Source organism: Neophocaena asiaeorientalis, unplaced genomic scaffold (genome assembly GCF_003031525.2).
Source record: "Neophocaena asiaeorientalis asiaeorientalis breed wild unplaced genomic scaffold, Neophocaena_asiaeorientalis_V1.1 scaffold59, whole genome shotgun sequence".
NCBI lineage: Eukaryota > Metazoa > Chordata > Mammalia > Artiodactyla > Phocoenidae > Neophocaena > Neophocaena asiaeorientalis.
Genome location: NW_020174268.1, coordinates 4,259,900 through 4,275,842, shown reverse-complemented (window position 1 = coordinate 4,275,842; position 15,943 = coordinate 4,259,900). Strand labels below are relative to the sequence as shown.

At 38.7% G+C, this 15,943-nt stretch overlaps 1 protein-coding gene across 2 annotated transcripts in view; it reads left to right on the top strand.

Moving 5' to 3' along the window:
• Positions 1-13,534, top strand: part of HTR2A (5-hydroxytryptamine receptor 2A) — a 58,748-nt gene extending 45,214 nt beyond the window's left edge. For both annotated transcript variants that reach the window (XM_024755305.1, XM_024755304.1), the window contains one exon: positions 10,330-13,534. In XM_024755305.1, coding sequence (XP_024611073.1) covers positions 10,330-11,129 — 800 coding nt within the window. In that variant the 3' untranslated portion in view covers positions 11,130-13,534. The remainder of the gene's footprint in view (positions 1-10,329) is intronic.
• Positions 13,535-15,943: the final 2,409 nt, after the last annotated feature.

Sequence of the window (15,943 nt, the reverse complement as noted above, 5' to 3'; positions counted from 1 at the left end):
TACTTGAATGTTTCTATGAGCGTAGAGCTTTAATGTTCTCACCGTAAAAACAACAAAATGGTAATTATGTAAGGTAAAGGATGTGTTAACTAACCTTATTGTGGTAAACATTTCACAAAATATATGTGTATCAAATCGTCACACTGTATACCTTAAACATACACAATGGTATATGTCAAATATATCTCAGTAAAGCTGGGAAAATATAAAGTGTCATTTGCCCTCTTCTGTTTCATCCTTTTATGAGGGTGCAGGGGAATTTTCCAGAGGATACCTACATGCAATATAACAGACTGAGGCAGAAGCATATGTGAGAATCCAGCTGTCTTCTATTAAGCCAAACATTAAAGAGATTTTCAAAACTGCAAAACAGTGCCACTCTTCTCACTGTTTTGTTCTGGAAAACATAAGTATTTTTCATAAAAAATATTATTTATGTTAACATATGATGGGTTTATTCATTTTGTTTTAAAATGGATTGATAACTTATCTTCAGTGTTCACAGCTTTCATTTCTAATACAGCAAGTATTTATAGATGTAACCCACAGAAACAAAAACGCTTTGGAGTCCCCAATAATTTTTCAATGTGTAAAAGAGTCTTGAGACCAAAATGTTTGAGAACCGCTATCCTGCATTATAGCTGCCTTAAAAAAAGATATCCAGGGTAGATACAGATTTACCTTGATTGCATTTTAACAATTTGATGCCAGTGCTAAACCTAGATTTTCTGTTTCCACCTCGTATGTTCTTCCTCCTAGTCTTGACTTGGATTGATGAGTTCGTGAATGACAGCCGAAAATCTTGAACTGTAGTGATTATAGACTCAAGTAGCTTCTTCCTCTCAATTCCTAAAGTACCTAGTTCACTGTATGTTCGATTAATATTTGATCACTGGATGAATGACTAAAACAGATTGCTGTCACAGACAGGGGACCTGCTCGATGCCTCCGAAGAGCATGTGCGCTCACTCCTGAGTTCAGTTGCCTGCCAAACCCAGCTCAACTCAGCCCCGGCAAGGCCAAGTGCACTTCGGCCCCCGATGGACAGCGATCGTATACCTGTCTCCCTGCCTTTGGACCTGACCCCTGTCCAGAGTCTCTTCACCCACAAGACCCAGCTTAGCCATCCTGTCCCCTACACAACTCTTTCCTGGAGACACTAACCCACAATGATCACCACATTCTGACATCGTGTAGGAGTGTTTATCCCCGTCACCTGTTTTGCCTCTTGATCTCATTCTATCCTGCACTGCTGTCTTTCTAAATCACCTGTGTCTATTTCATTTTCCCTACAAGATCTTAGACTTCACGAAGGTTCTCAAAGGTCTTCTGTGGTACCCACAGAATCAAGCATAGTGCCAAGTTAATAATAATCACTTTGAACTTAAGAGTTTACAAAATAATTGACACATCACCTCACTGTTTTCTCACCGAAGCCCTGTAGGTAAATTAGGGAAGGCCTCTTTTTATTATCTCCACCTTCCAGAGGGAGGCTTTAAAATTCAGCAGCCCAAGGTCACTCAGCTAGTGATGGTGCAAGCCTGTGTCCTGTGATGCCCTAGTCTGTGCTTTCCCCACTGTATCGTGCTCTAGTTTCCTAATACATACCTATTTAATTTACTTGAAAGAGAGCTTTGAGAAAAACAACAGCTCTAGATCTATGAGTTAGGACAGTCAGGAATAAACCCAGGTCTCCTGATTCTCTCTCAGGTGCTGCATTTCACAGCCATCTTTTCCCTTGTGATTTTAGCTGTTAAGGTAGTCAGCACACGTGCTGGTTAATCCTATACATAGTTCTCTCACAAGGTATACACGTTAAGTGTCACATAAATATCAGTTTTCCCTCTTTCTACCCTATGTGGCTAATTGGTAACCTCATTTACTCATTTGGTTTTTGGGCAAAAATTAAGGAAAATATTCTGAGATAATCCAGAAATGCAAGTTGCATCTATAAAATTGATTATACTTTACCTTTATAATTCCTTATCTTTTCTCTTCTTCTCATTCATTTGCTCACTAATCCCACAAGCATTTACTAAACTCCAAGTATGAACAGAGCTGCATGCTGCTGGAGGGACCTGCCATAAGTAAAAGAAATGATATCCCTGCCATTAATGAGATTATCATCGCATGGTTGAAATGACATTTCTAGAGAAAAATTCTAAGGCATTAGAAGTGTGAGTTAGCTCAGTGTAAATTATTTATGGAGGTGATGAAGGACTAGAGAGTAAGAAAAAAGGAGTTCTTATTACAGAGAGAAATAATTGGGGGAACGCTTCATACAAGGGATGTCTTGAAAGAAGGATGTCATGAGATATGTCTCAAAAGAAACGTAGAATATGGTCTGGGAACATGATCTCCATCTACAGCCTCCAGACCACCCCCAAATAATCAAACAGTCAAATTAAAAACAAATGTAGCCACAAGACAGGTTGCCTGGCTCCCCACACCCAGCCAGCTGCCACCCCTAGGTCCTTGCTACAGAGAAATTCTGGAGCCCCCCCATGGGCTGGTATAGCATTTCAGGGGAATGGGTGGCATCAGAACTGGTCCAGGGCAAAATGAAAAAGTGAGTCCATACCTCCCAGATACTATGTACAGTGCATCTTTCCTCCCCCATGGTGCTCAAGTCTTTTAGGAACAACTCAACATGCCACGGACACCACATTCCTCTCTGACCTGCATCCCAAGCTATTCTCTGTGTCTCTCTCCTATGATGGGCTTCTTTCCAATGCCCATGCCCTCAGGAGTTTCCCCTGCTGTGCATCTCTGTGCCTCTACAACTCAAGTTTGGATTAATAGTTGACCCACCGAGGTACTATAGGTACGCAAAATGGGACCCTTCACTCTAGCAGCGGGACACTGCAGTATACCAAGCACACCACTGGGAGAAGACGCAGTGGGGAGAGAGATCTCGGGAGCTACCCAGACCACACTATGTGATTAGCTGGAAAGTCGAGCTACGTGTAATACCCTCCTGAATAGTTCAAGATATAACATAAAGAAGAGAGAGCACACCACATGGCTATGTCAAAACCGAGAAGGTTGAATAATGACATTAAGACCAGATCACAGAGACCTTGTAAGGTAGGGTGGGCTCCGTCGTTGGTAATGGCTCGAGCATTAGGGACACTGTAGTTCTTCATAACGTAATGTGATAAATGTGGTGCTTTGTGAAGCCGTGGATGAGAGAGGATGGGGGAATAACGGACTCCCCATAGGCCTGGATTATGAGGGCACCTGCTACAAGCTCACTTTTCAGACGCTGTAACCATTTCTACACACACCTTCTAGATCAGAGTCTCTGAAATGAGGTGTCACATGTGAGTTTCATTCTCCAAGCTTTCAGAAGGAATCACTCCAAAATCTACCCCCTTTTAAACAAATGGAAGGATGTAGTTCGTTAAAGATGAGGTTCCATCATGTGGGTCAGAGATGAATTTTTCTGGCAAATAAACCTTTGCTCATGAGCACGTTGCTAAATATGCAGTCTAGAGAAGAACACTTTTCTGTTGGTGGATAAGATGATATCCACTTATTACAGATGACAAGTTGAATGGAAGAATTTGTAAAGTAGCTTTATTGTGATTCCAACAACAAAATGAGGCTCTGATAATTTTTTCAAATTCCGTTGTATCATTCAGATTCTGTTTGGGTTTCATGACATATTGTCAGGGGAAGAAGGTGGTGGGTGGACGCCAATCTGCCTGGGATGAGAGATGTGGATGGACTTTCGGGTGTCCCAGTGACAGCTGACAATCCATGTTTGACAAGTCAGAATTCAATTTCTTTACCTTTCAGAGCAAGATCATCGCATTAAAAGCCCAACTTCCGGGGGGGGGGGACGGGGAAGAATAAATCAGGAGATTGGGATTAACATATACACACTACTATATATAAAATAGGTAATCAACAAGGACCTGCTGTATAGCACAGGGACCTCTACTCAACATTCTGTAATAAACCTACATGAGAAAAGCATCTGAAAGGAATGGATATGTGTATATGTATAACTAAAGCACTTCAGCTATACACCTGAAACTAACACAACATTGTAAATCAACTATACTCCAATATAAAATAAAAATTAAATTTTAAAAAAGCACAATTTCTGGGCTATGAAACACAATGGGAAAGGAGCGAGGGTCAGAAGAGCAAGAAATCGCCTTTCTAGGAAACAAGGACCGGGAACCAAGGCCACCAGCTCCTGGGCAGTGAGTGCACGACTGCTTGTACCGCAAGGAGACTTTGAGCATTTCTTCCAAGTATCATGTATGGACTAGGGCAGAACACAAACTTTAAAAGCTTTTTGGAGATTCAGTCTTAACAGTCAAAGAATTGAAACAAGGACTTGGGGCTTAACATAATAACCTCACTCAACACTTCCCCCCCCCTCCCCCGGACAACTCCTGCCCAGGAAGGGGGAGGGATAAAGGGCAGGTTTCTTTTCCTCTCCATCAATTCCCCATGTTCCTTTGCTGTTTGCTGTGGGAAGTTAGCCTGAGCCCCTTGGAAAATTCATAGATGTGTTTAATGAAGGCAAAGGGCAGAATTGTAAAACTTTACTTGATTTGGTTTTATTTTAAAATCAACACATTTTTACTACACTTTTAATCCTATACCTCTTAGGTTCTCGACACTGGTTGTAGATTAGAATCAGCTGGGTGTTCTTTTGTGTTGATAATAATGTCCCCATGGGACCTGAATATTAGTATTGTTTAAGGTACTAATGTCAGAACTTCTGGGAATGGAGCCCAGGCAAAGTAATTTTCAAAAGCTCCCCAGGTAAATCTAATATGCAGCCATAGTTGAGAATAACTGCTGTATTGAAAAAAAGAAAAAAAAACAGGTGTTGGTTATAAGGATTTCAGTTTTAAAATATCTGGCCTCAAAAATAATGTCTCACTGGAGGAAATTTCGCCTTTGAGATGAAAGAATGAAAAAGAAAGTATCAAGGTGTAGAGAATCATTGGTGTGTGTGTGTGTGTGTATGTGTGTGTGTGTGTGTGTGTGTGTGTGTGTGTGTGTGTGTGTGTGTTCTATAGTTAGGGTGTTGATATAATTCAGTAGTTATTAACAGCCTTGGGAGCAGAAGCTTTTCTGATAATCTGATGAAGGCTCTATCTTCTCCAAAACAGTGTACATAATGCAAATTTTGCAGATTTAGGGCTATCACTCTCTTCCTAAAACCGATGTTAAGGACCTCTGATATAATCATAGACTTTTATAACTACCATTAAAGAAACAAATAAGCAGATAAAAATAATCAGCCATAAGAACTGAGAAACCTAAGACTGAGTCTTGATTTTTCCCCCTAAGTTGCTGTGTGATTCTAAATAAATTACTTAAGCTTGCTAAGCCTCAGTTTTTCTATATAATGAAATGTTTATCTGCCTATAGGGCAATGTGGTTAGTATTTTTACAATTTTGTAAAAAAAAAAATCAATTCAGAGTAAATGAATACAAGTAAAAGTACTTTGAAAAGTTACGATTTATTGTCAGAGATATTCAGAATTAATCTAAGAAGAAATATACAATTTCTTGGGTAACTGAGATGTATGTCTCGCTTTCACTGCTATGTACACCTGCCCTGTCAGCAGACCATCAATTATAAGGAATTCAGCAACTCTTGAGCTAACTCAGAACTAACTCTGTATTAGATGGATGGTGAGTCCCAGCCCCAGTTGGCCTATATATTCAATCTCTCTCTCCCTGTGGTATGATGACGAGCCTTTAGTATTCACTTTCTGTCAAACTGCTAGTAAATCCATACTTATACGTTGAAAAATTTCAGCATGTGTTAAAATGCAAAGGGAAAGTAGTAGTTTCAGGGGAAATTAAACCTATGAACCAAAATTTGGTCTTTTTCACGGGAGTCCTGAGGTATTTGTTTCTTTCCTCTCCACCTCCTACCTGACCTGAGGACCTGGGGATTCCCACTGGTTCCCTATCAGAGGATCTCTCCCTAGTAAATCAACCTTCTTATTTCCCAAGGAAACACTGTCTCAGAAATACCTTCAGTCCCCAAATATTAAAGTGTAAAAATCTAGGATTAAGAATAAAGCTTGCTTTTCACAGCCAGTGCTACAGGGTTAGAGCCATTTATCCTGACTGTGGTAACATGTTAACCAGAAGTGCAAACTTTATACACAAAGACTAGGCAGGCCTACCCTAAAAGAAAGACACCAGCCAGAGCCTTCATGTTCCTGGGTGTCAATGTTTCCTATTATTTCATTGTCTTAGTCTGAATAAAAAAAAATAAAAATGAGCAAGGAGTATCCAATACTCATACTGAATTTTGATTGCTGTTTTCCACTCCTCAGAAAAATATGTTGAACAAAATGCAGAGTCACGTAGCTCAAGCTACTGTCTGTTTGTTCATAAAGGAAAACGCTTTATACGCAGAAATTTCAAGTGAGAGGAGATCTCAGGTCTCCAAAAGCAGCTATTATCAAACAAAGCAATCAGAAAATTAATGCACTGGAGATGGCTGTGACCACAATCTTGGCTATCAGGGAGTGTCTTCATCTCTCTTGGTAGGAGCTCGTTTTCGAATTGCTTATTGTACCCACAAAGTCTATCTAAATGTTCTTTGCCATAAATCCCTCCCCCTCTTTTATAGAGTATTGCTTTAACTGTCTAGGTATTCTTTCCCTAAACCCTTGCTTACCATCTACTATGAGTAAGACACTGAAAAGAATGGTATTTGAGAGCATTCAAGATATTTTTGTTACATATAAAGAGGATGGGCCATTGAAAGACCTAATCAGTTTGATTCTGCCCCTCCAAACCAAGGTCTCCCTAGTAGATGACCTATCTGTGTCCTCTTGCCCCAGCTGCTTTAAAATGGCTCTTCATCCCAGGGAGCTAACGGAGGGATCTGTACTTCAGTGAAATGGCTCCATCATCCCTTTCCCCACCTGACCACAGAAGTTGGGCCATTCTGGAGGGGTGTGTGTGTGTGAAAGAGAGAGAGAGAGAAAGTATGTCTTCTCCTCAAACAAGGGCACGGAACATATCTGAATTCCAAATGACTGAAATTTGGTGTTTTAGGTAATCCTATCTTCTGGTAATTGAGAATTGCCACTTATATAAATTACCAGGTCACAAACAAGTAGGGCAAAAGGCTCTCAAGGTGGTGACTTCCTTTGTATTAATCAGGAAAATGCACACCCAAGAGTTGAATAACAAAATCATATACTTTTTTCTTGGACAGTTGATATTTTGTTTCTGTATATCATGACTAATCATAATGGCTATAATTCATCACTTCAGAAAAGCAATCTACAGTTCTAGCTGTACAAAACTAAAATGGATCGAGACCCTTTGCCACCCTGGCAGAAGATAATAATTACATCATTATTTATTAACTATAGCGACAATAGCCAAAAGTCTTTTTAACTTCGTTTGATTTAAGATCTATTATACGTTATAGTCCAGCATACACAAGCCAAGCAAAATAGAACAAAATTAGAGAAAAATCAAGTTCGTGTATTTAATCTGAATAATCCTGCAAAGAAAGCTACTCTCATGTTTACCTACCATTGGTAGAACATCTACTCTGCGCTAAGCACTGTCCTAGGTGTTCTGCATATTTGATTCATTTTATCCTCGCCACATCCATGGAGGCATGCTGGTTGCATCCGTTCTAATTAGTGAATAACTACACTAGCAAAGATCCTGTAGATTAGTACAGGCAACACCTTTCACAGATAATATGTTCAAACATTAGAACAACAAAACACTCTTCTTGGAAACCATGTCTTAACTTTTACAATCAAGAGTTTTTTGAAGGATAAGCAAAACTGATGCGTATCCAGAATCTCAAAGGATGTCCTGCTTGGAGCCACATTTCTTCCGTCTCTTCTTGGCCCACAGAATGTTCCCAGAAACAGGCCAGGGACAGAGAGGAATGAAGGAAATGAAGAGTCATCAACCACACTGAGTGCCCTTAAGAACGGCTCTGACGTCATTTGCCTCCACCTTCCACGAATCCTGGGATGGCCCTGCACAGACAAGTGACAGATATTGACAACTCAGTCTGTGAAGATAGTGGCGAATGTCACTGAGGGAGATTTGTGTTAAGCATTACATTAACTCAAGCTAATGTACCCTCCTTGCAAGGATGGCCAGTGTGAGGTGACGCGAGGTTAGGACAGTCCGATCCATAGTTGGATGGAGATGAGCTCTGTTCTGAGTATGCAGAAGTTAGATTATAGATCCTCAAAGGAAGTTTTTCCACGGATAGCAAGAGTCAAGCACGCGGTAGCTCCCACCTCTGGAATGAACCTGTGTTCCTGGCTGGATTGTGACCACTTACTAGACTCTAAAGGGTGGTCAGAAGCAGGGACCAGGACACTCCCTATTATACAGTTCTGAAGGAGCTGAAAACATGGGCAAGAGTTAGGAAGACACTTTTTGCTGCCTATCCCAGGGTGCCCCTGTGGTATCTACCCTTCACAAAGGAAGCAACCTTAAACTAAGTCATAAAGAGTATTTGATTCATGTTTCCTCTCCTTTCTCCATCATCCTGATTCTTCCTTTATGAAAAACACATGATTGCCTGGCCTGACCAGTCCCAGGCCAGTAGAGGAAGACATTCCCACTTGCCCCGAACTGTACAATGGTGGTTGTGGCCAGCTGGTCCTATCATCATGGGGGAGAAATTAGCATGATTAGAGGCCAACTGTTGCCTTCATTCCCTCTGCTCCCTCCTCTGCCTGAGCCTAAGACCTTTACAGGTTCCCCAAATGGCAGTGACAAAGCAACTGACCACGACTCACGTTCCCATATATTTCTCAATACGTACCCAAATTTGTATTTGTCAATAAGAAAAGTCTCTGGCTGCTTAGTTGTTTGTAATCCACCCTTTGGAATGCGCTACTTATAAAAATATTATTAAAAATATATAATGACTTTTATGGGACATTGGAAATGTGAACACCAACTCTATATTTAATGATATTAAGGAAATATTAAATTTCTATTTAGGAGTAGGAATGGTATTGTGATAGTATTAGGATTTTTAAGAGTGAACAGCTTATATATATGTATATATATGTGTGTGTATATATATATATATATATACACTAAAATGTTTACAGAGTGAATGATATGATGTCTGGGATTTGTTTCAAAATAACATGGGAGGGTTGCAGCAAGTAGGGATATGGGTGAAACAAGATTGGCCTTGAGTTGATCATTGTTGAAGCTGGGCAATAGGTTCATTGTGCTGGATTTTGTTTTGTTTTGTTTTGTGTTGTTTGTATATGTTACAATTTTTCCATAATAAAAATATTTAAAAAAGAATCAAAATTGGTTAAAGTTAATTTAAATTCACTTTAGAAAACATGTTTTTCAAAAATACTTTAAGATATGTGCAATTTTATGATTTAATGTTAAATGGAATAAGAAGATATAAAACTGCACATAAAATATTGCATGCACATATATATATATGCATGGAAATGGAAGAATAAAACTACACGAAAAGTAAATTATGGTTGCCCCTGACTGGCAAGGATACATGTTATTATTCTTTACTTGTTGTTACTTCTTTGCATTTTCCAAATTTTCTAGAAAGAAAATATACTTTGTTTTTGATTTTATGAAGTTATTTGTATAAGCCATGCTCATGATACGTAAGGGGAAAAAAAGTGCTATAGAACTGTATATGAAATAGAATCTGAATTTGTTTTTAAATGTGCGTGCATGGTGTGTGTGTGTGTGTGTACCTAAAATAAACATCAAATTGTTAATGATGATTATCTCTGGGTGGTGGCATCGTTTGGTAATTTTTATGTTTCTTCTTCAGTTAATAAGTATAATGTTATAAACAGAAAAATATAGCATAAAAAAATTAAACTTAGATTTATTGTATTTCTTTATAAGTAAAGGATTGTCCATATAGGGCAATGTAAATATAAGGAACTATGTAATATATATTTATAAAACAGATAAGTAAGTCCAAGGGAATTTTAATTCTCTTTGAAAGCATATGTTAAGGGTTTTTTTTAGATTTTTTTTTTTTTTTTGATGTGGACCATTTTGAAAGTCTTCACTGAATTTGTTACAATACTGCTTCTGTTTTATGTTTTGGTTTTTTGGCCACGAGGCATGTGGGATGTGAGCTCCCCGACCAGGGATCAAACCTGCACCCCTTGCATTGGAAGGCAAAGTCTTAACCACTGGACTGCCAGGGAAGTCCCTGTGTTAAGTTTTGAACAATGCCAATATAAAATCCTGTGAACAGCCATTATGTGGTGATGCTCCTGCCTTCATATACTAAAATTCCTTAATAATCATGTTTCATTTTCTGTCCAACTCCAGGTATATCTATGCCAATACCAGTCTTTGGGCTCCAGGATGATTCGAAGGTCTTTAAGGAAGGGAGTTGCTTACTCGCCGATGATAACTTTGTCCTGATTGGCTCTTTCGTGTCCTTTTTCATTCCCTTAACCATCATGGTGATCACCTACTTTCTAACCATCAAGTCGCTCCAGAAAGAAGCTACTCTGTGTGTGAGTGATCTTGGAACACGGGCCAAATTAGCTTCTTTCAGCTTCCTGCCTCAGAGCTCCCTGTCTTCAGAAAAGCTCTTCCAGCGGTCCATCCACAGGGAGCCAGGCTCCTACGGCAGAAGGACTATGCAGTCCATCAGCAACGAACAGAAGGCTTGCAAGGTGCTGGGCATCGTCTTCTTTCTGTTTGTGGTGATGTGGTGCCCCTTCTTCATCACCAACATAATGGCCGTCATCTGCAAAGAGTCCTGCAACGAGGATGTCATCGGAGCCCTGCTCAATGTGTTCGTTTGGATCGGTTACCTCTCCTCAGCGGTCAACCCTCTAGTGTACACACTGTTCAATAAGACCTACAGGTCGGCCTTTTCCAGGTATATTCAGTGTCAGTACAAGGAAAATAAAAAACCATTGCAGTTAATTTTAGTGAACACTATCCCGGCCTTGGCCTACAAGTCTAGTCAACTCCAAATGGGACAAAGAAAGAATTCAAAGGAAGATGACAAGACGACAGATAACGACTGCACTATGGTTGCTCTAGGAAAACAACATTCAGAAGATGCTCCTACAGATAATATCAACACAGTGAATGAAAAGATTAGCTGTGTGTGATGGACTGGTTGCCATGGCAACTGCGGAGGGCACACTGAGCAATTTCCCCCTTATCTGGGAGGAAAAAGGAAAAAGAAAAGAAAATAGGGAGACTGGAAAAGATTAGGCCAGTCTAATGGAATCAACAATAATATCTATATGCCTCATTTTATTATGTCAGTGAAAAGCAGGGTTCAATGCCACAAAACGTGCACTTCAAAAATATTCTGACAGCATTTCAGCTGTGAGCTTTATGATATTATTTTTAACATTGTAAGTTATATGTCTTTAAAATGATTAGCTTTTATTGTATAATTACAATGAGGCCATAAATAAATCTAAATTTTCTTCTATTTGCAAGTGAAAAGCTTGCTACTATGTTGTTAATTGATGGCATGAGTTGGTTACCTGTCGCTGTAAACAAAAATAGCTCTAAATAGTGAAACATTGGATGAATATAATGGCCTCTTACATAAAGAAAAAATTCTCTTTAAAACTTACCATAATACACGTTTTGGATGACAATAACAAAAAGACACTAAAGACAGTGTTATGAAATCTGTATTGCTAAGATACTTAAAAGAAATACTTGACAACCTTTTCAATCCTGCTTTTTCATAGATGCCATTTTGCAATATTCACAAAGTCGCTGGTATTTGCTGCATTTCAAATTAATTCTTCTCAGAAGTGAACAAGATTTTAAGTGTTATTTAATAACTATTGCTGCTTTCTCTTCTACTACTTGTGCTTTATTCTGAATTTCCAGTGTGGTCTTGTTTAAGTGTTTGCTCTATTAGGTAAACTATCAAAAGGATAATCAAACATTACCAGATACATTTTTAGAAATTGCTTCTCCTAAGAGCACCACAGAAGCGTTTGGTAACTTGCTCTTTAATGACTGCATCATGCCTGCGCTCCTCTGAGCAGTAAGCGGTATTGATGTAACTGTGTCAGGATTGAGGAATAAAGTCAGGTTTTTGGCTACTGACAGCAGTAGAGTCTTAGGACATCTCTGTAAAACGCAGCTGACCCACCTGTTGGCACCCATCAGATAAATCGATGCTTTCAGATCAATCTATATTATTTACTAAAACTGTTCAGCTTTGGATTCACAATCATTGATTGAGTGTACACCATCTGTGAAGAAATTTCCTAGGTACTAAGGATATAAAAATAATTCAAACAAGATCTTTGCCTTTAAAGAAAAGGACCTAATTTGAATGGCACTTATCAAAACAGTAATTAACAGACATTTGGAGAATCAGTTCGATTTATTTCCTTCTCACCTGGCTCAGAAACAAGTTTATTTCAACTCCAAGGGCAGTTTTCTCAGTAAGTTTCCTGACTGGTTGCCAAGGAATACCAACCAAACAAAGGAGGGGGAAAATACCACTTGAGGTCAAAATCTGCAACTAATTTAGGAATATGAGCTTCAACTTGGACCCCAACTATGACTACCATAGTTTTGAGCAAAGTATGATTCCACTTTCCCGAAAACAAACTCATTTATTACTCACTGACACTGGACATCCTACCCCCCAAAAAGCAGTAATATAATGGTTCATAGAAAAGTTTGTTAAGGAGACAGGGATTAACAGCAGTTAATTCACCTTGATACTATTACTCTAGGTTACATTGCACATTCTTCTTGGAATGGATGTTAGATATGTGATGACAATACTGAAGCATTTCTGTTGAATGAGAAATAGTTTTTGCTGTATGCCATTAGAAAAAACTATATATTTGGAAACTAAAAATGTGGGAGATTCTGTTGTGTAATTTGGAAATGCATTAGGTCTGTCCTAATTATGTCCTTTTAGGTACATTGAGAGGGGTTTCTTTCAAAGCTAGAATTTATAATAAGCTGCTAGTATCTAGGCTGCATTTGAACTAAACTATTTTCACGATTATACCATACTAACTGATACAAATGTTAAAAAGTCTCTACTCTAATGTATTTTGCCTTAGTTTGTAACTCTGCCCATCTCATTATATATTAGAGAAAAGACTACAGATTCTACAGCCATATACTCAATCTTGATGAGAATGAACATAAATACTGCCTGATAAGTCTTTTGACTACATATATATGACAAATGTGTTATGTTTTTTCTCTCCATAATTATCTGTTCAAGTGTATATAGACAAACATGTATCTGTATTCTTGTACAGACATGTTCCCATGCACTTTATTCAGTATTTATATATTTATATGGAGGAAAAGCAAGTCATTAATGAAAACACAGTATATACACGTGTGCATGTTTGTATCATGTCAATTTAAATGTGAATTTCATGTTCTAATGTTTCTATGACCTTCCATTGCTGTCAAAGCAGATTGTAACAGAAATGTCAGCTCTTTAAATAAACTGGATGTTGACCTAATTTTGTGGGAAGACTTTTAACACAATTCTATGAGGGTGGTGAAAACAATGCTCCTTTTACATAGTTGATTGATCCTAAATAAAATGGTTCCTTTGGGCCCTTTGTTTAGTCTGGGGACGTTCTGATTACTAAGGCTTTTGTTTTTTCTTTTTTCTTTTTTTTCTTCTTCGGCCACGGCATGCAGATTGCAGGATCTTAATTCCCCAGTCAGGGATTGAACCCCGGGCCCTGGGCCGTGAAAGCGCGGAGTCCAAATCACAGGACCACCAGGGAAGTCCCACTAAGGCTTTTTAACACACCCCTCACTCCAGTGAAACAGTCCTTGAATTATTCATGGATCTGTGATCAAAGGACTCACTCCTAGTCAATATTGTTAAATCGACCAACCTGATTCTACTTTAAGTTGAATGGTAGATTCTTCTAAGTTTAAAGAGTAGAATTAAGTGCCATAATTAGGGAAAACTTTCAGTTTAAAGCATACTTAATCGACTTGGGCACAGCGCCATCTCATGGTCACTTTTTAAAATGCTACCATAGCCAAATTGAACTAAGTTACTGTACTAATTTTGCACAAGGTGCTTCTTCCATTTGTGCATCAATGAAACATATTATAAAGCGTTAAATTATTCTGTGCCATACGTAACAAATACAGCGAAGATTTTTATGTCATGGTTTTAATCAAGGCTATTTAAAAGATTTCACGAAAGAATGAATAATTGTAAATAAAGTAGACTCAAAAATAAATGCAACTTTTTGAGTCTATAGCTGTGTCCGCTAAAAGAAAGTTGCCCGAAACCTCCCATCTCATCAGGCTGGGAACTCCAGGTACCATCCAGGTGTTCCGGGAGTACAAAGCCTGTGTTTCTGGGGCTTGGTCATAGAGCTAGGACCCACCTGGTTGAGTTAGATTTATAGTAATGATCCCGTTTCTAGTTATCTGTAGCAGACAAATGTTCCATGTTTGATCACTATGTCTGGTTCCACCCGTGGGTACACGTGTACAGGTGTACCTGAAGACATTCACAGATACATTTACACACACACACACACTTTTGCAGGAGCTAGCTTCAAGAATTCAAGTAAACCAAGGAGACGCTATATCATTGAATAAACAGGAAAGTTGCTCTGATTCATCATCTCACTCTAAATGTAGGGAAAGGGAAATAGGGACAGTATGTATCTTTTCCAGGTGTTTACAGCTCCATGTATTGAGTACCTATCATGTGCCAGGCGTTAAGCTGGTTGCTTCGCTTACTCTACCTGATGGAATCCTCACAAGTCTACAAGGTAGGTATTATTATTCACTCTTTTTCATAGATGGAGAGACTGAGATTCAGAGCAGTTAGTAACATGCCTGAGGTCACACAGCTGGCAAGAAAAGTGACAAGTGCAAGCCTGACTCTGAAGCATAAACTCTTTCCCCTGCTCAGTTCGGTACAGGAGAAAGAACACTGGGCTCAGAACCAAAAGATGCAAGTTCCCATCTTAGCTTCCCTGTACACTGGTTACATGAACTTGGACAGTTCATTGAATAACCCTGTGCCTCAATTTCACTGTCTCTAAAATGGAACTACTAGTACCTGTCCTGGCTAACAATGTTGCTTAAATGAGATCATGGCTATGGCTGTGCTTGATAATCTGTAAAACACTGTATAAATGTTGTAAATGTGTTGTTATTAAAAAGGAAAAAAAGCCTCTATACATTATTAACCATCAGAGCAAATTCTAAACAAAACTGTGGGATAAGCAACATTATTATTCAACGGCTTCTATCCTTTCTCTGAATGCTTCTCATTTTTTACAGCTATTTGTTTCTGCTTTGTTCTCACCATAGAGTTCCCTTCATTGGTTCTCTGCTGCTTACATCAAAACCTATTTACTTTATGTGCCATTCCCTCAGGTTTCTCCTCTTTGCTAGATCACTAATGAGTAATTCAAGCTGGTAATCCATTGTCTCTCACTGAGATCCCTTTAGCTGTCCACCATGAAGATAAACCAAAAGGCAGGAACAAAAGGCAAAAATTTTAGGCACCAGAGACACAAGTGAGAAAGAAGAAATCGGGGGGCAAGAAACATCCTCCTGGTATTGCTCAAATGACCAGCAAAAAAACAGGTGCCTTCAGACACTTCATAATTTATATAAAGTTTTATAACTTAACACTGAATTTTAATCCACAATAATAACGATGATTTTGAAATATTTGTGACTTTAAAGATTTCATTCTAAACTGAGGACGATAATAATATTACTAAGCTTTCTTTCAATGGATATTTGCCCCAGTAAATATGCAGTAAGACACAACTTCTTTGTTAATTTTTGATTATCTTTGCAGGCAGTTTGCAAAAACAAATAGCTTCCTTATTTTCCCTGAATAGTATTCATGTCAATCTTAGCTCTGTTCTTCCTTTTTGATATTTAACACCAGTATGTCCACCTGAGCCAACACATT